General features: G+C 40.7%; 2 protein-coding genes and 1 long non-coding RNA gene across 8 annotated transcripts in view; 1 reads left to right on the plus strand and 2 right to left on the minus strand.

Moving 5' to 3' along the window:
• DNAI3 (dynein axonemal intermediate chain 3) overlaps positions 1-14,883 on the minus strand; it is a 63,632-nt gene extending 48,749 nt beyond the window's left edge. For all 3 annotated transcript variants that reach the window (XR_010383779.1, XM_031465504.2, XM_010987168.3), the window contains exons 1-6: positions 14,671-14,883; positions 12,137-12,214; positions 11,437-11,475; positions 3,078-3,259; positions 2,368-2,472; positions 405-554 (exon numbers count right to left, since the gene is read on the minus strand). Coding sequence is in view for 2 of the 3 variants with exons in the window: in XM_031465504.2 (XP_031321364.1) it covers positions 405-554; positions 2,368-2,472; positions 3,078-3,259; positions 11,437-11,475; positions 12,137-12,200 (540 nt within the window). In the remaining variant the exon portion in view is untranslated. The remainder of the gene's footprint in view (positions 1-404; positions 555-2,367; positions 2,473-3,077; positions 3,260-11,436; positions 11,476-12,136; positions 12,215-14,670) is intronic.
• A 6,179-nt stretch (positions 14,884-21,062) lies between these two features.
• LOC135322864 (uncharacterized) lies at positions 21,063-24,417 on the minus strand. The gene is made up of 4 exons (XR_010383780.1): positions 24,001-24,417; positions 22,934-22,990; positions 21,425-21,509; positions 21,063-21,182 (listed from the first exon to the last, which is right to left on the minus strand). It is a non-coding gene; the product is annotated as an uncharacterized LOC135322864 (long non-coding RNA).
• The window catches only part of MCOLN3 (mucolipin TRP cation channel 3), a 29,802-nt gene continuing 28,952 nt past the window's right edge, over positions 23,873-24,722 (plus strand). Inside the window, exon 1 of one of the 4 annotated variants that reach the window (XM_010987166.3) lies at positions 23,873-24,050. Coding sequence is in view for 3 of the 4 variants with exons in the window: in XM_064493384.1 (XP_064349454.1) it covers positions 24,616-24,691 (76 nt within the window). In the remaining variant the exon portion in view is untranslated. Of the gene's footprint in view, positions 24,051-24,497; positions 24,692-24,722 lie in introns of those variants that run through there. The other 3 variants (XM_064493384.1, XM_031465501.2, XM_031465502.2) reach the window with 3 other exon arrangements.

Here is a 24,722-nt window from a genome sequence, read left to right on the forward strand (position 1 = left end):
GTATCTGTTCCCAGTCTGTCTCCTAGCTTCAGGTGTGATGGCCAGCAATCCTTGGCTTGTAGACACATCACTCCAATCTCTGCCTTCGTCTTCACATGGTGTTCTCCCTGTGTCTCTGACTTCACAAGACCATCTTCTCAGAAGGACCCCAGTCATATTGGATAAAGCTTCCCCTATTTCCTAATAAGGTCACATTCTGAAATACTGGGGGTTAGGACTTCAACTTACCTTTTGAGGGGGAGACACAATTCAACCCATAACACCCACCTAAGACAGTGACCATTCTTCTATCAAAAGAAAAACCATATCCCCTTAGCAAACATAGCAAACCATACAGACCCTCAGAGAAAGTGTTGCTCAGCTACAGGGAGTTATTGACGAGAGATCACATTCAAGCTGCTGACCTGTTTTGTAGATTCTTTAACCGTTTCTTCGTCAATTTCTTTTTCACTACCCAAAGAGACCCATGGCTTGGAGACAGGAGGCTTATAAACATACAGATCCTCAGGAATATGCTCTTTATATTCCTCCTGTTCTTCTGGTACCTCTAGGGGCTGGAGGAAAATAAACAGCATTCTAAAATATGTGACCAAGTTTAGGTTATAACTATATATGTATATTTTGTGATAAACTTTACTTTTATATAAATTCATTAGCTCTTCCTTATTATTTTTCTTCTTTGTTGTTTCATGCTTTTCAATTATGAAAAACTCAGCAAAAAAAAAGGAAGACTAAATAACAAAAAAGAAAGTATAGATATAGAAAGAAGAAATAGAAGGGAGAGTAGAAAAAGGAAAAGATATGTAATAAGAAAAAAGCAGATACTGTGTATCTTTAAGACTATGGAATGGAAAACTTGATAAAATATTCAACTAGTTTTCTATTATTTAATGAAATGAATTTGGATAAAAGGATTATATGTATGAGTAAATATGATATCCATTAAATAATAAAGAGTGAATGTTTTTTGAACCAAGATGTCCACTAGGAGGTATTCAGATAGATATACAGTTATATAGATGTTCACGGCTGCTTTATTTGTAATAGAGAAAAAATGGGCAACTCAATAAATATCATTAAGGAAAAGGGTTGATACATTGTGGTATAATCAGAAAATAAAATCTAGTAAAACAGCTACAATGAGCAAACTCAGTCTGCATGTATGTGATATCTAAATGTATCAACATGGACAGATCCTGGAAATTTACAATTCAGTGAAAAACAAAAGTTACAAAACAATTTGTATGATAAAATTTGTGTAAATTTTAAGTTAAAAAATATTTGTGGACCACACATACATGGTAATGGCATGAAATCATGGACAGAAGAATATAACAACTTTAGAGTAATAGTTCCTTATAGAGAGGAGTTAGAAAAATGGAATTATGAAGCTTATAAGAGGGAATCGAACATTACCTGCTATATTTTATTTCTTTTCAAAAGAATTTGAAGTAAATATGATCAATATTAACATTTGTTAATTCTGCATAGTGATTGTGCAGATATTTGTTACATCATCTGTATTTTTCTATACACTTGAAATATTTCACCATAATAAAAATATTAAAACACAGAGAAAAGCAACCATAAAAATAAAAATTGAAAATGTTATGGCTAACTGAAAGATTATTTTAAATTTAAAAAGTGTTAGATATTTTGAAACCCTATGGTTTTCCTTTATTTTTCTTGTTTATTGGACCACACAAACCCCTGTCACACTGAATTTGACAAAACCTCCCCACCAGGATGCCAGATCTGAAGGCAAGTGTCAGAAACCTGTCACCTTTCATGACCTCTTTGACACTACACCCCAAGGGTAAACTGATTTCCTTTCTTTGGAAACTACCATTCTTTTATATTCTGTTTATCTTTGACAGCCTTTTCCCCTAACTCTCCACTAACCAAGTTGTCACTTTAAAATTTTGTTATTAAATAATCAGAGCAAACATATGGAGCACCTAGCTTTGTGCCAGGCACTATAAAAGGGCTTTATCTCTATCAGCCCATTTACTCTTCACAATGGCCCAACTGGTGCCATCATTTTGTGGATGAGAGGTTCAGTAACCTACCCAACATCGTGGAGAAGGCAAGAGGAGAACCAGAAATACAGGCCAAGGAATGGCCGAGAGCAGTGATGCTCCAAATTGGCTGTTTCCACTCTAATTGGGTTGACGAAGGGCAAGTAAGTGGAGTATCTGCTGCCCTGAGACGTCTGAGTTAGTTCACCCCATAGTTGCTGCTCACCTACTCTACACCCCGGGGAATCAGAGCTGAACAAGAATAACCATGACCACGTCTAGGGCTCCCCCGAGAGGCACCACTTCCTTCTGACAGTCAACAAATTGCACAGACTCGGGATTTGCTTACATTTAAATAGTTTTCCTTGCCCTCTTCAGTTCCAATAAGATAAAAGTTAAGTCCATATCTGAAGTCTTTGTCATAAACAAGCAGAAGCTCATCTCCAGGATATTCCTACAAAAATATCATCAAAAGAGAAGGTTAATATTTAGTGGCCAGTTTATTCAGAAACTGACACAAAATTGATATTTCTCTAATCAATCAGTCAATCACAGAAGATAACCATGGTGCTAATCTATGGTTAATAACCCCAAACTGCAAAATTATTTTATTAACTTACAAAAGCTATTAGAACACAAAGGGTCAAGGGAAATTTACCATGCAATTTTATTTCTAACAGGAAAAAGAAAAAAAAGAAGAAGCATTCCTTTTATTTGGTGCTGTGCTTTTTAGCGTGTCTGCAGACAAACCAGGACCAACATTTTGAATTGAAAAATTAAAGCAGTATGGGGAAATAAGGGTGGGTTCCTTTTCTAGTTAAAATTAAGCAAAGATACGCTTTTCTGGATGTGGAATAAGACAATCTGTCACTGACAGGAGTGTGCTTTCCACAAAGGGCCAACAAGAAGAGTTCCCAAGGACGCACAGGCAAGCTAGCACTTGCCCAAAGCAATGGGAAATACCAGATGTGAACTCAGCAACCTCTCCAACTTTTGAGATTATGTACCAGGAACTTCTTGAGGTAGAACTGAAAAATCAAGAGTGATGCTGTACTTAACCTGAATAATTTTTTTGACTGGGTAGAAATCAGATACTGCAGCTCTGTTTACGAAGTCTGCAAAAATATCTTCTTTTCTGATAAGTTTGTAAGGTTGTTCATCCGTGATATCTTCATCTACTCGGCAGTTAAATATTTCCTGGGTCTTGGTAGTTAACACCAAAGGATAAATTTCCGGATGACCTGGGAAAGGCAAAGTGGAATTTGGACATCAAATAGAACCATTTCAAACCTTAACGCTAGGAAACATGCCACTGTTATGCTTTAAATAATTGTCTTGGTTAAAATTTTAAGACTTAAAAATTATTGTTCATATTTTTAAAGTAAGTTTATCCATTATTAAAAAAAAAGTCAAAAGATTAAAAGAGAAAATAACAATCACCTGCAATACTACCTCTCTTTGAGAGAGAATCTGAATGAATACTTTGCCCTATTTCCTTCCAGCCACTCCATATATAGTCTCTCTTTTTTTTCTCAACAGAATTATTTATTGAAATCAATACTCGTGGTGCTTTCACAGTCATTCAAGGACATGTACACAATGAAAACTTTATAGTGAAAAAATTTTAGTTGCTTAACAAGCACGTTCCCAGCTGAGGTTTTTCACAGCCTACTTAGTGCGAATGCTTTTTGCATTTTTGTGCTTTTTGTTCATGATTGCACCACTTGAAATGACCCACTAATGCTGAAGTGCTGTAGATCTAGTATCCTAAGCGCGAGAAGGCTGTGATTCCAATATATATTATCTTACATGAAATTCTAAATCCTACCTTTCATATGTACCATTGTGTCACTAGACTTTTACTGTGACATTATATAATTTTTTATGCATCATTTTAAATTAATGTAATTCTACAGCATAGTTTTTAACCATTCTGTTGTTGGTAAGCATTACATTTTTTCTCATTTCTTTCCAATGGTTATAAATTATTCTATAAACAAATGTCTAGTTTATAAAATTTTATCATATTTCAAATTATTTTCTTAGGATAGGTTTTAAAGTGAAATTATTGGTGCGAAGGTATTAGCAACCTTTTAGGCTCTATCAAACCCGTTTGCTTTCCTAAACGCGCCCCCTCCGTCGCCCCTTCACCTGCTGCTCTCTCTCAGTAGGTGGCCTCACTTCCTTTCCCAGAGAGAATTCTGTGTCTGGACAGCAGTGACTCCTGGGAGGCCTCGTGGCCCTGAGCGCCCAACAGCTGATCAGCACAGGCACCATGTTTCTGCCCTTCCCTCAGGTCTGCAGACCTGCCCGCCCCTCCCCACCCTTCTCAGCCTTCCAGGCCCACCAGCCCCTCCTCTCCCGTCTACCTTTCCTACTCTGTGGGGTTTGCCCTCAAGCATGCCCGCTTGCTCAATGGGCTCCCACTTCAAGAAAACTTCCCTTGACCCTGCCTAGGTATCTCTGCTCCCAACGGCTCCTTTTCACAGTCAGACTTGCTCCTCAGTTCTTCACATGTTAAAGCCACTGACTTCCTGGTTAGATCAGGCCGTATTAGTCAGCCTGGAAGTGGGGAGGGAGGTGCGGTAGGGAATCCCTGTTCCCGCCTCTGGTTCCCCCGGCCCAGGATCGCCCTCAGGAGAGGAGGGAGGTTCACGGGCCTTCCATTCCGGTTCTTCCTGTCCCTTTGTCCCCCACCTCAGGTCAGTCTTCGGCAGCAGCAAGCCCTGGGACAGCAGATGGAAGAGGACAAGCTACGTTTTGCCTGTTGGCATCTCCTCTCTCAAGCCTTCTCTCATTTTCTTATCCTTTCTGTCGCCATCAGTTTCTACTACCCCAGTCTCAGTCCTGCATTTATCCCCAGAACTCCCTCCCCCAGCTCATGCTCCCAGGGTCCCAGAACCCACCCGCCTCCTCTCCAGGCCCCCCACACATGGACGTCCTGACAGCCTCCCTCCCGCTGCTCAGCACGTGTGCCTGGAGGGGAGAAGTGCGTGTGGCCCCTCAAGTTGGAATTTTGAGCTTATTTTCTCACAGAAACATTGACCCCCCTCACCCTAGTGGCTCTATTGTACCATATTCAGGTGATTTTGGATTTTTTTTAGTGATTGTATGCATAACACTGATTACATACAGAAATATATTGCCAATTGCTATCAGTTGGTATAATAAACATTTGGAATACAAGTTGCTCATAAATTAGGGGCAAAAACTGCCCATTTTTATCTCCCTCAAAATACTAACCCAAACATCTGGCATATAGGAGATGTTCAATAAGCAACTGTGACTTGATTTACATATAAGCTATCCTTCGAAAACGTACTGCCAACGGTAATTTGTAGTGTCCAATGCCTAAGAAAAATTCTACAGTTTTGCCTTGGAAAACCCACAAGGTGGAGCCGTGAGACTCACACTGAGCTGATGTCAAAAAGGCCGTGGAGGTCCTTTGTGAACTGAGGTGTTCACAACGACTAGGAAGCTTCCTACCATCCAAGAAACTGGAAAGACAGCGACAAAGACAGTGTTCTATGTCACCTGCCCCTACTAAACATACTGCAAATACTACCAGCTGGATATTTTTCATAAAAATAATCCTTTTACACTAAGTGGGTGTTTTCAAGGTAACTTTAATATAGGATCTAACATCCCTTTATCTAGACGTGAGTAAAACCAGGAGCCTGTTTCTGGCTGGGGTTGGCAATCAGCAGTAACTGCAGGCAGCTGGAAGCCAACAGACCACGCAAAACTCCTGCAGTCTATACTTCCGTGCCCTTCCTGAACAATGGCCAAACTAGATACAGGAAGGCCTGATGCTTCTGGCCACCCCCAAGGGTCTCTGGCTAAATTCAACAAAAGAATTGCTATTGCTTTGAGGCCTGCACTGAGATAGCACTCCAGGTACACAACAATGGAGTTGCAACGAGATGGCCTCTGGGCTCAGCTGCCACCTCCGCGGAGTGGGATACTGGCTGCTCCAGGAGGGTGAGAAAGATGCTGGAGCAGAGGAGAAGGCCTGCAGGGCCTCCTGAAGCTTACAGAGGTCAAGGGTGCCTGCCACGTGGGCAAGGCCTGCAGCTCAGGGTGCCAGGCTGGTGCGGCTAGTGAGCAACAATGTGAGTGAATAAAAGCCATGTTAATTGTGGTAACGTCTCTAAGCACTTTACATGGATTATTAATTCATTTACTCTTCACAACAACATTCTGAGGTGGTTACTTAATTGTCTCCATTTTTAAAAAATTTATTTTAATTTTTAAAATTTACTTATTTGGGGGAAGGTAATTAGGTCTATTTACTTATGTAGGAGGTCCTGGGGCTTGAACCCAGGGCCCCATGCATACCAAACATGCACCCTACCACTTGAGCTATACCCTCTACCCTCCTTTTAGCTGAGTCCAAATAAGGTATCCAAGGTCGGGGGCTGGGAGTTGGAAACAGGGGAGCTGGGATCCAAACCATGGTCCCTGCACTCTAACAACCATGTTGTATTTTCTCTCGAATGTGTGAACACAGCAGAGCCCAGGAGGGTCCTGCTCCTTCTTCACACGTGGTCAGGGATGTCACAGAGGCTACATTCCATCGGATGCACTGAATGGCAGTTATTTACTGAGTCATCTGGTAGAGCAGGAGCCAAAGCCAGACTCAAGTTGCACACAACTAGCTCACTTGGAATCCTGCTGTGTGTGCAAGGAAGTGGCCTGTGCAATACAAGCCATGGGTCACACATCAGTTGTCCTGCATGTTGAAACAGAGTTCACGTAATGAACTCCCACGCATTTCATCTATATCTCTTTTTTTTAAAAAACATTTTGGTTGCTGTTTACTTTTTTTAAAAAATGATGTTATTGAGATATAACTGACAAATAGGAAACTGTATATATTTAAAGTGTACAATTTGATATATATATACATGCATATGCTCGTGAAACCATCACCACAACTGAGATGAAGAATCACATCCATAATCCCCGAAAGTTTTCTCCTGCCGGTTCTCCCAGCACCCCTTTTCCCCCACTGATGCGCTTTCTGTTGCTATAGAATAATAGTTTGCTTTGTTTGGAATATTTATAAATGAAATTGCACGGTATATACTTTGTCCTCTTTTACTCAGAATAATTATTTCTAGATTCAGTCACATTGTTGCATGTAGCAATGGTTCATTCCTTTTTACTTCTGACTAGTATTCCATAAAAGGAAAAATCAAGTAGGCAAAGATTTCAGAAGATTTATGCTTTTGGTTTTGGGTGCTGCGTCTAGGAAATCTTTGCCTAATCCAAGGTCACAAAGATTTTCTCCTGGCTTCTTCCAGAAGTTTTATAATATTTTGTTTTACATTTGGAGATAATTTTTGTACATCCTGTGCAGTATGGATTGAAGCTGACTTTTTTGCATGTAGACATTCAATTGTTCCAGCATCATTTGTTGAAAAGATTATCCCTTCTCCACTGAATTGCCTTTGCACTTTTGTTGAAAATCAGTTAACTGACTGTATATATGTAAGTCTCTTTTTGGACACTTCATTGTCATTTGTTTATTTATTTCTCTATCTTGATGGTATTTTTTAAAAATAGTAACAACAGTTAATGGGAACCTTCTCTGTGACAGCCCTCTGCAAGGAGATGCACGTGAACTACCTAATTTAACTTCTGCAGTAAGCTCGTGAGGTAGGTATCACACCCTTGTTCTTCAGATGCGGAAGCAGAGAGCAGACAGCTGAAGTCATTTGTGGTCACACAGTCATTCAGTAGCAAAATTATGACTTAAACCACATCTGGCTAACTTCAAAAACCATGCTATTCATCACTTGTGGTAAACAGAATAATGTCCCCCCAAAGATATCCATGTCCTAACTCCTGAAGCCTGTGAATATGCTGCCTTATATGACAAGAGGGGCTTGCAGGTGGGATTAAGTTAAGGATCTTAAGGTGGGGAGATTACTGGGCTTCTGAGATGGGTCCAATGTCATCACAAGGGTCCTTATAAGAGGAGGGTAGGCAGAGGGTCAACGTCAAGGAAGATGTGACAGGGAGGCCGAGGTCAAAGAGAGAGAAAGATTAGAAGATGCTATGACAATGACTTTGAAGGAAGAGGAAGGGGCAAAGAGCCAATGATTACAGGAAGCCTTTAGCTGAAAAAGGTAAGAAAACAGATTGTCCCTTCAGAGCCTCCAGAAGGAACCAGCCCTGCCAACACCTTGACTTTACCCCAGTGAAAGTAATTTCAGACTCTTGATTTCCAAAACTGTATGATAATAAATTTGTGGTAATTTGTTATAGAAGCAATAGGCCATTAATATAACCACAGACACTCTAACTTGTATTAAGGTGTGACTTATAATTTGGTAAATTATTTAACTTCTAGGGTCACAGCACCTCCATCTTGTGATGGCCACAGTGCTGCTTACTTCCTAGAGCTAGAAGGATGAGGGGGTGTGCCTGGCACAAAGCTGTTTCTCCATAAAAGTTAACTACCTATAAAAATTATACGGATTCTCTAGAAACCTCCAGACGTTGCCTGTTAGGCCCTTAGGAGAGTTTTTAGCTAGTCTGTTGGTCCCTTGCTTCCCTGGTAGGAAAGAGGGTCCTCATCCCCTGCAGCATGACAGCCACAAGCCCTGAGTGACAGCTGACAATGTCAGGACCCCACAGCTAGGAAGTCCGAGGGGTCCTGATGCTGCCTGAGGGGAGTCTGCGTGTACAGGGAGAGGTTCTAGGACAAGGGGTGCTAAGTCAAAACCTGCCCTCAAGTTTCACTACAAAGTACTGAGATTTTTTTTTCTCTTTAAAGAAACATACTCACTTTTATTTTTCAGTCCATTTACTTCCAGCTGAAACATCCCCATCATGTCCCATTCTCAGGTTCATGGATTTTCTTACCAGTCAATTATTTAGTCAGGAAATATGTACTGAGCACCTACGATGTGAAAAGCATGGTGCGAGTGCCAGGGTACACAATCTAGAGGGGGAGACAGACACTAAACAGACAAATACACTCAGAAATACATAAGGACAAATGGTGACAAGTGCTGTCTAGGAGAACACAGGGTGAGAGACAGAACATAGAACTAAGGAGGGCAGCAGTGCTCGTGGTCTGATTAGACAGGAGGAACAGGGAAAGCAATTCATTCATTCTTTTATTCAAGCAATCAACATATTTACTGAGTGTTTATTATGTGTCGAGATCTGTTCTAGGCATTGCGGTACAGTGGTGAACAGAGAGAGAGCGAGAAAAGGGAAGAGAGAGTACACAAGGGGAGCCAGCATGGGTATGTGTGGAAATAGCTTATAAATGCATGAACATATAAATATGCACCATCCTTATCATCCACAAATCCTGTATTTGCAAATTCACTTGCTAAGATGTATTTATAACCCCAAGATCAATAGTGGTACTTTCACAGTCATTAGTGGACATGCTGAGAGTGGCCAAAATACGTGAGCTGCCCGATGTGCACACTGCCAGCTAAGATCAAACAAGACGATGCTCTACCATCTTCTGTCTGCTTCCACTGTTTATGTAGTACCATGTTTTTCACATTTTTGTGCTCTGTATTTGTGATTTGGCTGTCTAAAACGGTCCCCAAGCTTCCTGCTAAAGTGCTGTCCAGTGCTCCTAAGCACAAGAAGGCTGTGATGTGTTTCACAGAGAAAACACGTGTATTAGATACGCATCCATCAAGCAGGAGTCATAGTGCCGTTGGCTGTGAGTTCAGTGTTAATGATTCAACAACATAAGTTGTCTTTAAACAGAAACACACATAACGCAAGGTTATGTATTGATTGGTTAATGAAATGTCGTGACCAGAGGTTTGCAGGAACCTAATCCTGTATCTCCCTTAGGAGCAATGGCTCAGGATTTGCTAATTCAGTGTTTGCAGCAACTGTATAGAGCTTCCACGAGTAATGAGAATTGACTGTACTTTAACTTCAGAATTATGATAAGTGCAATGAAGGCAATAAAATAGTGTACTAGGTGAAAGAGATGCCTTCAAGGAAGGCCTCTGGCGGAGATGGGATTGGAGTCTGGATCTGAAAGATGAGAAGGAGAGAGCTGCGTGGAAGGCTTGTCCAGGCACCGAGGAGAACGAGAGCAAGGGTCCTGAGGCAGGAACGAATTGGGTATGTTTTGTGCTAAGCAAGGCCAATGAGCTGTAGTTAGCAAGAGAGGATGGAGAGACAAGGTCAGAGAAGAAGGCGGGGCCAGGACCACTATAAAGACAAAGAAAAGCCATGGGAGAGCTTAAGGAGGAAAGAGACAAGTCAGAAGGGTTTCTGTGCGCAGAATGCATTGGAGGAGGCTGAGTGGAAGGAGGGATACCAGTTAGGGCTAAGGAACTAATCTAAATGAGGGATGCGGAGGCTACAGTTGTAGATATGGAGATCATGTGAACTGGATGGGTTTGAGATATACAGACAGGACTTGGGATGGTTTAGGTGCAAGCGAGGAGGTGTTGAGGGGGAGAAAGGAGTCAAAGATGAGACCCATGTTTCTGGGTGGTACATTCATTAATTCAGTAAGTGTTTTCTGGGCAGCACACCCTGCTCCAGTGCCGCTTACTAACAGCTGACATCCTCCCACCGCCTCCCCACCTCCACACTCCACACCTGCACCCCTTTGCCACCCTGGCCCTGCCACCACCATCTCTTTCCTGGCTTGTCACAATAGCTTCCTAACTAGTGTTGGCTTCAGTGCCTGCTCCTGCAATTCCCAACAGAGTAGCCAGGCTGGCCCTTTACAAACAGAAGTCAGATCGTGTCACCTCTCTGCTTAAATGCTGCCAATAGTTCCTCAACCTACAAGATGAAAAGCCAAAACCTTTATGATGGTATCCAAGGCTTTTCGAGCTTCCTCCTCCATACCCTCACTGTTTCCCCTCTGTTTCCAAACAGGAAGTGCATCCTCTAAGGCAACTCTAAAGAGAGTTTCAACAACAACAAAAATAAGAAGTTGTTGGACTAAGATTATGTCACCTCAAAAATTAGGAACGACATTAGTTTGGTTGTCTAAGTTTTAGCTTATTTGATTAAAAATCAGCCTCTCTCCTTGAAATAGTGGAATCCTACCATGACGAACAGATAAATATTGCCCAAGAGCCAGAGTTTGAGATTATTATAATAAAAGTCATAACTTGCAGATTTACCACACTTTATAGTTACAAACAGTCTCCTAATAATCATACAATGCTGGATCTTTAAGGGACTGCTTGGTCCTAGTCTATTTCTCAGTTTGAAATTCTCTCTTCCACTATTACTTTGTATTCTTTCTTTAAAAATTTTATTTTATATTACAAATGACACGATGTCATTTTAGTCCCTGCACATTTTGATCAGTCACTTCAATTTGTAGTATTCTCACTAGCTTATTACATATTAAAATATCGTAGAACTGGGGACATAAATTCTGAATTGTATTTCCACTTACCCATGCTCTCCATATTTATAGGTTCTGCTTCTTCACTAACTGGAATATAATAAAATGATGTTAAATTTACATTTTTGAATCAAATATGTATCTTAGTTTATTACAATCTTTTACCAAGTCTTAACACAAAACATAAAAGCAAATACACAATAAAGATTTAAGCTATTTTATGAATAATTCAATAGACAGAAACTGAAATAATTGTTTTTCTCACAGAATTATCTCATAGTGATATATTTGCTACGACATTTATTATATGGCATTTAATTGATATTGTAATGAAATGAATAAAAAATAAGAATCTATCCCCAGGGGAGGGATAAATTAGGAATTTGGGATTAATAGATACAAACTACTATATATAAAGTAGTTACACACCAAGGACCTAAGCATGGGGAACTATACTCAATATCTTGTAATAACCTGTAATGGAAAATAATCTGAAAAATAATAGATATACACATGTATATGCATAACTGAACCACTCTGCTGTATACCTGAAACACTGCAAATCAACTCTACTTCAATAAAATAAACATACTAAAAAAGAATAAATCCCCAGGTTTTGAATTCCACTTGTGTTTGACTTTATGACAGCAAAGATGTTTATCTGAGACATAAAACTATGATCATTTTGGCTGCTAATACACATACAAGTACTAAACGCTTAAAAAGCCCATTAATGAAATCACAGTCTTACCAGGTAACGTTATTTTATTTTTGCCTCTTTTTGAGATCTTTCGTTTTTGAGGTTTGGGAGCCATGGCTCTGACTTAGGCTGCATAAAGAGAAAATATCGTTAGTAAATTCTGGTTTATAGTCTCCAACAGTAAGTACTGTCATTCAGTAAACATAAGAATATGTTTTCTAAGTTTTGCCTTTGGCTAAGTCAATATGTATCTTCATAGAATGGGTGTTCTGTGACCAAAGGTTTTTGGCGACAAAAGTCTTCCTAAAGAGATCTTGCCACTCCAGCAGAGCCGTTCAGCTGAAGCACAAGGAGGCAACCTGCCAACACTGCAAGGTTTCCGCCACAGCCCTGCGGCGGAAGCACAACGGAGCTCTGGATCCCCTGCCCCTGCTTCAGGTTCCACTCCAGGGAGCTGCTCTGTGCTGCCCTGTGCCCGGCGCCCAGGCAGGTGCCCCAGCTACAAACACAGGCTTAAAGTCCATGGGCAGACACAGGCCCACAATGTGCATATTTGGACATAATTTTAAAGTAACATAATTTAAATAGTACTTCTGTCCTAGACTGTGTACATGTATCCACTGTGTCCTTATTTGCACCCCCAGAGAATACCTCCAAAAGTTTTTCTGTGGAAAACTAGAAGCCCCCAGCATTCCTTGGCTTGTGGGCCCTCTTTGTCAATCGTCAAAGCCAGCAACAGTGGGTTACTTCCCTCTCACACAGCATCCTCTGGCCTTCTCTCCTTCCTCCCTCTTCCACTTCTAACAGCCATTGTGATTACCTTGGGCCCACTAGATAATACAGGATAATCTCCCTATTTTAAGGTCAGCAATTTTAATTTCATCAGCAATCTTAACTCTTCTTTGCCATGTATAGAAAAATATTCACAGGCTCCAGGGATTACCAGGTGCTGCTTGAACATATATATCAGTTTAACACAATCATCCCAAGAAATCATCAAAGTAATCATATGCACCCAGTTCTTTTCAAATGCTATTAAATGACATGTGGGTAATTTGGTATTTTCCAATTTTTGGGGAAAACAAAGTTAATTTACCACCTAATTTGTCTGTTAGGTGACAAAATTGGAACAAACATTAAATGTGTGCTGCCTTAACAGAACAGCTCATTTATTACTTTTGCAAATATTAACTCTTGTGTCTAAAATATTGACTGGTGACCAAGGAAAAAGGAGGGTCAGGTTGTTCCACAGGCTTTTAGAGGTCTTAATCCTTCTTAATTAAAAAGCATAATATCTACGTTGCTAGGCATCATAGACGGAAAATTCATTGGCTGAGGTCAGCCTGATAAATACAGTCTAAACTGAAAAAAAAAGACTACTTACACTGTATTTGTGTTTCAGGCAAAATTCTATAGTTTATTTTAATAACTTCAAATAATAAAAACTCTACCAATATTGTGTCTAGAAAATAAATCAGCTGTCATTGGTGATATCAAAATCAAATGAGTGATGTAGTCTGCATAATTTCAATAAACACACTTATCTATTCAAGGTTTATTTGGGGGGCAGATTTTCCTTTTAAAAACAAATCCCAAATAAACATGTCACTTTTTAATTACAGTAGGTCTTACTAAAATTTTCCCATAAAACTAATTGCATATTTCATGTAGTGAATGTGCTATATTATATTTTCCAATTTTTCCCATTAAATTGACTTATGAAAGGTCATGAAAATTTTTCAATACAGATATCATTCACTAAGATTACTCTGAAATGCTGACCACATTTTTTCTGTTCCCAGCTGAAATAAATTCATTACAATCAAAAGCAGCAGAAGAGATATTTCATCTGCTCCTAAAATAATGGCTGTGCCTACCCAGGGGCTTGTGCTACAACTGATTTTCAAAGCCACTACAGCTGACTCATTTTCAAAACAGAATTTGTGAAAGATAATGCTTACAAATATTTAAGCATTCCAAGCTCCAAGTCTCTCCTGGACTCTCTGGCCATCTTCTGAGAAGTACATGGCATCCACCCTCCAGAGATAACCATTTCTACAATGTTTATTAGTCTACAGTTCGTTCCTCCCCTTCTAACCTACTTTCATTCCTTTCCAAGATGAGCTATCTGCTTATTTAAGTAGATGCTAAATCATCAATTCTCCCTTTGAAATATCTCCTGAATTCCAAACTCTCCTTTCCCATAACTTGCTCTAGCTCAGGCCTTCAACATACCCTTCTATACCAGGAGTTCCTAACTATTTTGCGCAGAACCTGCAGCCTGGTGAAGCCCATGCATCAAATAAAAACATGGGATCACAAGGGAGACAGACAATGACAGGCACTGAGGATACAAAACCTGTGAACATGACCTAGTACATGCCCTCAAAGTTCTTAGAGTGTCGTTAACTGCTCTGTCGTTGCGACTTTTGTCTCCTGGCTAGGCTGGAAGTTATTTGAAAGCAGAGGAAGTTTTGCACATTTTTGTAATCTTCACTGGGCACAGAGGGTGTTTTAAACGTCTTTGGAAAAGTGAGCAAAATACTTGATTCTAAGCCTCCCTTCCCATTCAGAGCTTCCCTTACCTGATGCTGCTAAACCGAAGGGAAAAGAAGCCTCTTTGCAAAACCCTGGAGAAAAGTTTCTTCGGGAGCTGGAGATGGTAGTTTGACTCTCCTCTCTCCGAAGCCCCCCAAACAAACTGCAGTTCCCCTGGCTGGCTGTTGCCGAGACGCATCCGTTGCTACGAAAAAAGAGGCTCGTCCTCTGCTGGGATTGACAAAGCAGCACCACCAATACAGAGCCCGCTCCCTAGCAGCCTCTTTGAGAGCAGCCTTGTGATTGGTTACTGTGACGCTGACGTCACGCAACTAGACACGGAGAAGTACGCAGTTTCCCACTAGCAAGGAAGGAGTTGCGCAATTTAGGTGCACTGAGGACGGCAGCCCGGCCTGACCCCAGGTCTGTCAGGCTTGGACCATGCCTCGCACCCAGCGCAGCCATACTCAAGGGAGAGCCCTTCTAGGCTGTGTTCTCTAGCAGCAAGGAGTGAAGGATGGTTGAAGATTTCGGGCTCGGAATCCCTTAGGGCTGCTGCTCTGCCCACCCCAGCTGCGACCTGAGGCCCTCCCAGGAATCTACCCTAGATTCCCGTGTAAAGTAGAGAAAATTTGGCTCGATCGTGGTGGCCCAGAACTTCTAATGTGTTACATTTTCTTCTTGCCAAAATAACTTTTGTATAGAGCTTGATTCAAAATGAAAGTAAGGGTCTCAGAGGAAGAAGATTAAATCCTTCAGCAACAGCAAGATTCACTTTATGATTACGGGTCCTGTGGGGTTCATACAGTCCAGCTCATCTCTCTGAACACTGTTACCGGCTCTCCCCTCCTTTAAAAAACAATTAAAACCGCCTAATTGGTAAGCTGGCAGAATTTAATAAAGTAATTCAACTGACCGCTGGAATTGGTCTAAATCAATTTTTTGCACCCAATTTAAATGAAAATATTTGGCAATAAGCTTACAGATTCTTAACGTATCTGAAATTAAATGATCCTAAGTATGATGACATTACATGGTGTGTAGCAAGGTCAGGTACAGTCTTTCAAATATCTGAATAACTTGGGTTTGCAAAATGCAAATAAATTTTACTAAAGAAATCATTAAAAAATAAAACTAGGAGGACTACTCATCATTGTGACGTTGTGGAGACTTTTATCGCAGGCTCTTCCACTCCCTGACACTGAAAAGTTAGTTTTCCCCTGGGCTCAGTCCGGAAAAGCCTTCTTTTCTTACTCTTTGCTCTCTCCTCATGGCATCACATCTATACCCCCTTAGATTTAATTCTCTCTCCAAACACATCAGTGACTTCCATTTCTATACTCAGCCTATTACATCTCATAAATTCCAGACCTGAATTTCCACTACCTCTTGGATATTTCCAAACATGTTGAGCTTAGTTCATGGTGTTTAATAGGTGCCAAATAAAGATACTGAGTAAATAAATGAATAAAGATACTGAATGAGTAATTACTGTACCAGAGACATCACCAACGTAGCAGAAGTGAAAGTCAACTTATTATTTTTCACACCTCTTTCAGGTATCATTTGGAAACTTTTTTTACTTCTTTATTTTCTCCTTTAGCTAACAGTACCTACTGTCTATTAATTTGCAAAGCTAGAAATCTGTCATCCCTGACTCCTCCCACCTACAGTCAACATGTCACTAAATCCTGTCATTTTCCTTTTCTAAATTATCTCTCAAATAATCCATCTCTTCTTAGCCATCTTTACTGCCTCTGACTTATTTCAGGTGATGATAATGTTCTCTTGATTTGTTCTCTCTCTTCCTCTCTAATTTATTTGCTAAGGTGTCACAGTATGTTCTGAAACAGAGCTTCAATCTTGATAACATCCTGCTTACATATTCTAAATCTGGCATGTGAAACCCTGTACAAACAGGGTTCTGAAAGATGCCTTAAAGATATCTGGAAGATAATGAGTTATATTTCTAACCTCACTTCCTGCCTCTCTCCCCAACTCAACCCACATTTTAGCACAGTGTGTCTCATCTGAACCCCTTAAGAGCCAAGAAACGTGAAACCATAGGGGTTGGGGGTTGGTAATAGGCTGATAGTAAGAGGGGTTATAGCTTGAAATAGATTTCGGCAGCAGAGATATATTTTTTTCATACAAAGAATTCATGAGGTTTTTGCATTCTGCTCCACAGTGTGTTCATGTTTGTTTTCATTTTTTTAATATGTCTAAAATGCTTACTCAATTCTATCTCAGTAAAACTGGGGGAAATGTCTAAAATCATTATTAACTAAATTGACATAAAATTGAATAAACTCAAAGGAGCCCCAGGCAGCTGTGACATGCTCACCTTGTGGTTTTCCACAGCTCCTGACACACTGCTGCCCAGGTCCAGGAGTTTCTGTGTCCCAGAAGGGAGGCAGAGCTCTGGTTCTGCAGAGCCCGTGGCTGCTCCCTAAGTAGGCCACGCCCTTTAACAGCTGTGCACCTGTTCATCCCGCTGCCTCTACTTCTGCCTCTACCTCTAATGCCTTTCTTTCTATATAAATTAAAATAAAAAAAAAAAAAATAAGAAAATAAAAATCTGCATTATCTGGTAAACTCCTAATTATTTTTCAAGATCCAACTCAAATATCATCTTGCCTGGAACCCATCCAGACACCAGCAGAATTAGTCACTCTTTCCTCAGTTTTTCCATTATTGCAAGTATTACACTGTGTTGCAATGGCTTGTTTATATGGCTGTCCCCCTAACCCTTGCTACCAGACTTTAGAGGTGTCTCCTTCTTTTATATCTCCATTGTTTAGCACAGTATCTGACATGGATATTTAATATATGTTGACTCATTTAATTGATTGACTATTCTTGACAGCAAATCTAGAAAAAGCTGTCTAATCAAAGTTTCTTTGTATTCTTCCAAAGAACTTCCTATTCGTAAACAAAAAAATCATAATCCTTTGCAGTCAGATTTAAGGAAGTAAATATTATAACCTTGTGATTTGGATGAGACAGCAAGCCTTTCTGGCATCTCTTCTTCACAGACACCCCAAGGGAATGTCCATTCGGAGGAGTGAGTCACAAGTCCTGATACCAAGAGAGTCAGAAATCAAATGGAAAATGTTGAGTAATTTCTTCCTGTCACAAATTCAAATTATAAATGATTGCCTGAACATCTGTTCTTTCCTGGGAGTGGTCAGAAATAAAGCATCCCCACAGTGGCTAACGAACAACTCTGTGCTCTTCCAGGGGATGCTGAACTCAATCTGCCGGAAATCTGAAGATCTTTAAAAGTTAGTTTTAGTTTTACTAGTTGAGTGAAAATGTAGTAAGTCAAGAAGCTGCTACTGAAAATACCTCTCTGATGATTTAAGGACATCTTGGTAAGCTTCAGATTGGGTGTACAAAGGGTAATCTGACAAACTGGGTATGAGGTGGATTTTTACTACTTATTACTTTAGTGCTTGATTCCCCCACCTCTTTTAAAAATTTTTCAAGAGTTAGTTTAGAAACCAGGGCCCGAGGACCCTTAATAGGAATCTTTATGCCTTTTGTCTGTCTGCATCAGTACACCTGGGAGGGAAAGAGGGTAGGAGAGAAGGAAGTGTCCCTGTTTGAACCCTAGATTGCTGGGATTCTGACATGTTTGCAAAGTGCTTGGGGAAATTATCACAGCCTATAGCAGGAGGAACTGAAGATTGTCCCGGAAGAGTACTCAGGTTCAGAAATGAGAAAACAGACAGAGAAGTCTGACCTGGGAACAAAGTTTACCTATTGGAAGAGAGGACCAATTGTGGCAAAGCTAGAAATAAATGGACTAAAACTTCAGTAAGAAATCAGAATGTGTGTGACACTAAAGTGAGGTGCTAGGCATTCTATGACTTCTGCACAGAATGACTTCAGTCTAACGGGGGCTTCCCCATCAGAACTGCCGGTCCCTCCCACAAAGGAAGGTGAGGCCCAGTGGGTTGTCTGCCGGCTGTGGTGGCAGGTGTCTCTAGGGGGCGCTGATGCAGGAGCTGAGGAGGAAAATATGGGGCCACTTGGTAGCAGGGTGGGCTTACTTGTGAGTATAGGTGAGACTCCACTCTCTACACCAGAGACAGTTGGTGGTGGGAGAGGCATCGTATGGTGGTGATAGTCTCACAATGTCAATAGGATCAAGAGGCAGTGAAATATCAATTCTGCATGTATGATGATTATTACCATTGGGACATTTTTAATATTTTTTAAAGTGGAATCATTCAAATAATACTTTCCTTAAAGTTAGAAAATTATGTCGGAACCTAAATTTGTCGCTTTCCAGAAAAGTGACATCAGACAAGTTGTTACACTCTCTATATCTCAGTTTTACATCTGCAGAATCTGGGATAATGATGCTTTCCTTGGAACCAAGTCAGATAAAGGGTGGGAGCAACCACACTGCTGCCGTGAAGGACATTCTTCAAAAGAGACGAAACTTCACAGGGGTGAACTGGACGTAGGGTGTCAATTAGTTCAGGTCCCCACAGGGGACCAGGGAGAGAGAAACTTGATTCTCCTCTCAACCAAGTATACAGCTTCAGATCTGCAATAAAATCTATGTTGAATATTTTTGCCACGTGAGGGTACAAATCACAAGGTTTAGTCAAAGGGCAATGTTTCCACCCCTGAGTTCAGCCAGTTTTAACATTTAAAGTTTGAACAGTTCAGTATGCTCCCAATAACAATTTACTTAGAAACTAGTTGAGAAAATTGTGTTTAATAAATTATTTTGAATGTAAAGGAAGGGTATACATGTTTGTTAGCAGCAATCATTTTTCCCCTATTTCCACTACATAAATGGTAAATAAAATTTTAAAGAATATTAGTATGAAGGGATGCCAGATTACTAGCCTGTCCAGATTACCCACAGATCTTAATCTGTCCCTTCTACATAGCACAGCCATAAAGAGGCTGCATTGTGCCTCAAATGTGCTACGTGCTCAATGAATAGTTGTTGAATCAAAATTACTCTGAAATTCTGTTCAAAGTGAATTACAGACGTTGCCTCTGCCCTTTGGTGACAAAGATAGATTTCCACGTTCAGCTGTCTAAGAGACATTTCCACTTGGATGTCTAACACAGGATTATCCAAAGTGTGGCCCTCTGATCAGAGCAAGCCAGGAAATATTTGTTACTAGTTCACCAATCCACAAAACATTTGTTACCCCTCTCTAGCAAAAGAAGTACAGAATTTGAAAGTGCTTAAAAACTTAATAGCATTCTGATAGCGTAACTGCTTTATGTTACATATGAACAAAACTACTTAGTATTCTAAATGTCTTTATTCCATTTTCTAGCAATTTAGTTGAACTGTATTTCACAGATGTATGTCTGTGAGAGGAATGGAAACAAAGCCAAATCAAGTTGCCTCCAACAGACAGCTGGGAAGCACTTAATAGACATCTCAAACGCGTGTTCAAACTCAGCTCCTGATTCTCCCCACCCACCTGCTCACCCTGCAGTCTTCTCCACCTCAGCTGATGGCCACTCCACCTTCATGATTGCTCAGGCGAAAACCCAAGAGTCATCCTTTGACTCCTTTGCTTTCATCTTTCACCCTTTGCGGATGTATTTTCCACACAGCACTCAGAGGAACATACTTGTAAAACATAAGTCAAATCATGCCAATCGTCTGCTCAAAACCCTACAAAGGCTCCCCTTTCACTCTGTGTTAAAGCCAACCCTCACAATGGCCTACAAGGTCCAGCTTAGCCTGGCCCCTGTCACTAACCTCATTTCCTACCATTCCTCCTGACGGCTCACACGGCTGCAGACACACTGGCCTCCCTGCTGTTACTCAAACACACCAGGCAGGCTCCTGCTCTGCACTGGCTGTTCCCTCTGCCTGGAACACTTCAGCCAGATCTCCTTCATGTTTTTGCTAAGATGTTAACTCCTGAATGAGCTACCCTGGCTAAAACGGCAACTTCTAATACTCCTTGTTCTCCTTTCTCTGCTTAATTTTTTCCCCATAGTATTTATCACCTTCTGAAACACTCTATAGTCTACTTGTTATAGGCATTGTCTGTCTTTTCCCACTGAACTGTAAACTCTACAAGGCAGAAGTTTTTTTTTTTTTTTTTTTCACTGCTGCATCCCCTGTGAGTAGATCTATGCCTCCCAGGTAGAAGGTGCACCATATAAAGTTCATTAAATGATTTGGGATAACCACTTTGGGGAGTAATTTGGCAGGATCTATTAAAACTGAAAACGTATGTATCCTACCATCCAGCAATTCTACTCCTTGATATTTACCCAAGAGGAACTCATACACATGCGTGAGGCAGTGGTTCATAGATGTTCACTGCAGAATTTTTTTGTGATGGCAAATGGTTATTGTAGTAGTGTTTCCAAATTCCCAACAGATACAAATCTTTAGGATTCAGGAACAAAAACAAAAAAAATGAAATTCCTAAAATCATGAGTTATTTTGTATTTTCATAACACTTTTTACATGTTTTTAAAATGTAAAGAGAAACCACATAATAAACAATGAATTATTCTTCTGTGACAGGGATATACTAAGAGTTCCAGAGGTTTCTTTCTGTTTTAAGAGATAATAAGAAAAGTGTGATTTATTATTATTATGAACCAATATATCAGACAAGGTTGTATATTTCAGTTACATGTTACTTGTTAGACATTTCATAACAAAAATAATTAAAAGAGGGAAGCAATAATGCAAAATAAATTCTAAATAAAAATTATTTTTCAAGATGAAAAGCAGTTAATATTTAAAAAGTTATTCTTCATATGACAGTTTAAAACACATAGAACATTAATTACCTTATTCAATAAATTTGATCTTTGTTTTGTGACAGATATTCCAGACGAGAGAAAATTTCTTATTCTATGTTTGATGTTGGTTCAGCTGTTATAAGTGTTTCAAAAAGAATTATCAGATTGGGCATTAGGGCATATGTTGCTTTTTATAAGCTCGTTTACTTTTTTTCACAATAAAAATATTTAGTCTGTTTTACAAAGAACTATATCCTTCAGTGAATATTTCAACTCTGAAAATGCAGCAAACATGATTAGGTAATATTCAAACAATGTAACACTTGGATCTCCTAGCAAGATCAATAATATTACATAGAAATATGTTTAACTCACCAATTTATGAAGTTGTTTTGCTTGCAAAAGGTTATTTCTTGAAATACCATCAATAGGATTAAAACAATGTATTCTTGTATCTAAACATATTAATATTTATTTTATTTGTAAGAAGTACTCACCAGCAGGGTCAGGAACACACATTTATAACATGACAACAATTACAAGCAAGACTGACTGCTTAGATATGTTAACTGTTTCTAATGTGCTCCTGTCCTGCTTCCAGAAATGCTGACCTTAAATTTTGACTTAATTTCCTGTCTTCCTTTTGATTTGATGGCAATATACTACTTTAAACCAACAACATCATTATGTTCATTGTCAGGGTTTAATTTTCTCCTTTACATTGTTTTGGCACAATGTAATTTGTTATGTGAGGATCTATTTCTGCGCCTGCTAGTCTGTTCCAATCCATTTTATATGTCTCTTTCCATAAACACCAAAACGTCATGTTTATAGAGCTTTATAATAAGTCTTGAAATCAGTTAGGGTAAATCCTCCAACTCTGTTCTTATTTTAAAAAATTGCTTTTGTTATTCTGGGTTCTTTGCATTTCCATAGAATTTTAGAATTAGCTTGTCAATCTGTGTGAAATAGCTTGCTGGAATTTTGATTGAGATTAATCTATGAATGAACTTGGTAAGAATTGACATCTTAACAATACTGTCTTACAATACATAAACATAGTTGATTTTTTCATGAATTTAATCTTCCAAAAATTAAAATTAAAAAAGGATCGACATTCACAAGCAGATAAAGTATGTCAGGCACAGTAATGGGTGCTTTACATCTATCAAATTAATTAAAATTCATCATTCCTTTTATTAGGCAAATTATATATAGAAGGAAATGGGGAGATGGAGAGGTTAAGTAATTCCCTGGGGCCGGTCAGTAGGTGGCAAAGAAGGGAGTGTGGGTCCCCAGCTGTCTGACACCAAAGCTTGACTTTTTCTATTCACCAGTCTACTTAACTCAGCTGTAACTAGGGCCATCTCTTATGGCTGCAAACCTCTCTAAAGTTCAGATTGTTCCTGAACAATCAAGCATTTCAAACTCCCACCGTCATTGTTATGATAAGGAGATATTATTAAGTCATGTGTAGGCATGTGGGCATAGGAGATTACATTTTCCAAATTGCACTTGAGAATTGAGTGTGCCAATTATACCCTTTTGACCACCTACCTTGTTCACAGCACTTGGGATTCAGGTTTATGATCAGCATAAAATTCTTGTACTCCACTGCAAGAAAAAATATTGCCATTTATAAATTATCCATGCTAATTATCCTGGTTTAGAATTTGGAAACAATTTTGTAAAAGATCTAAAAGCTCTTTATATAATTTGGGGAACTAACTGTTGTGGAAATTCAGCGACTTTTCACAAATCTGCCTGTGGCCAAAAAAAAAAAAAAAAAAAAGAAAAGAAAAAGAAAAAGAAAGAAATCAATTAAAACAAACCCAAAGTGGCTGTAATTAAAATCAACGTGCTTGATTTATTCCTGATAAGCTAAAGTTTAATTTAAAATAAAAGAATTCATGAAAAAAAAGGTTATGGTTGCAGGTCTACTCTTAAAAAAATATTCAATGACACTTATGAAAGTGTCCATCCAGATAGCTTCAGGGGCCACTGCAATGAAATTTTACAGTGGAGGAGACGGGGTGCAACTCCCAATACAGCACGGGCAAGTGGAAATTTGCAGGTTAGGGGTTAGTGGATGGAATATCCTAAAAGAAACAGTAGAGTTAAGGAGAGTTCTGGCTAAAATGACCTAGCAGGACTCTTGCTGAAAAAGGACCAGGACCATCAGACAGCTCCTGGGGAGTGAAGGATGAGGAAGCAGCAAACATACTGACGATCATCACATACTGAGGCGGAGGGTGCTTCTGGTTAAATTGACTTAGCAAAGTTCTTCCTAAAACTGGATTTTTACAAGGAAGTGCACACGTGAGCCTAGAAGAAGGCTTCAGGAGCCTGACTGAAGTTTGGCCAAGCAAAGAATCTTTACTTCAAGTACTTCCAGTCACATTTCTTTTAAGAGCTTTTCGGGACTCTTTCAAACTCAGCATCCATTCTTCAAGAGCCTAGTTAACAGTCCGCTAATTTTATAGCAATTCTCCCAAACTCGAAGGCCTAGAGAGGGCTCAAGCTTGAAAAGTCTTCCCCTTCACGATTTCCTCTGTACTTAAAAAAAAAAAAAAAAAAAAAAAAAAATCAGAGTAGAAGGCTGCTGGAGAGGGCTGCGCACTCACCCGCCTCCAGGCATTCCACATCAGTCCTGGCTCGTTCACCCCCACAACCGGTGAGAGGGAGCCCGGAGCCCATGCACTTGCTCCTCCCGGCTGCAGGCAACCGCAGAAAACCCGAGGAGGGTTGAGCGGGTCGTCTATGGGGACCCGGAGGGGCGCGAAGGGAGTGAGGCGCCCAGAGAACGGGGACAGCGCCGGCTCGCTCAGGCGGCCTCCTTGGCCCCACGTCCTGAAGGGCGGCTCCAGACAGGGCGTGCAGGGGAGCCGGAGCGATGCGGAGGGGGTCACGGGTTCAAACGGCCGGAGGAGGGGGAATGCCACCGCGGCGGCTCCTGGCCGCCGGGCTCACGTCGGACTCCGGGCTGAGCCGGGCCTCGGACGCTTCTAGAGCGGCGGACCCGCAGCAGCCCCGGCCGCTGAGAAGCCGCGACGACCCCGCCCCCGCCCCTCCGCCGGCGCCCCCTCCGCCCGTCGCGGCCGCGAGTGAGCCGAGCGCCGCAGCGCCGGGAGGCGTCGGGTGTCGTGGGAACGGCGCCCGCGGCGCCAAGGGAGGGACCGCGACGTCTCCAGCCGTGGGTGATACAAGGCGGGAGGGTCGGGCCCCGGGACACCGGCGCCATGGAGGGGACACAGGTGGGCGCGGGGTGCGAGCTGCAGCAGTTCGGCCCCGCGCGAGCTCCGCTACCTGCCCAAGGTCAGTGGCGGCGGCCCCCGCGCCCGGGGAA

The sequence above is a fragment of the Camelus dromedarius genome, chromosome 14, assembly GCF_036321535.1.
Source record: "Camelus dromedarius isolate mCamDro1 chromosome 14, mCamDro1.pat, whole genome shotgun sequence".
NCBI lineage: Eukaryota > Metazoa > Chordata > Mammalia > Artiodactyla > Camelidae > Camelus > Camelus dromedarius.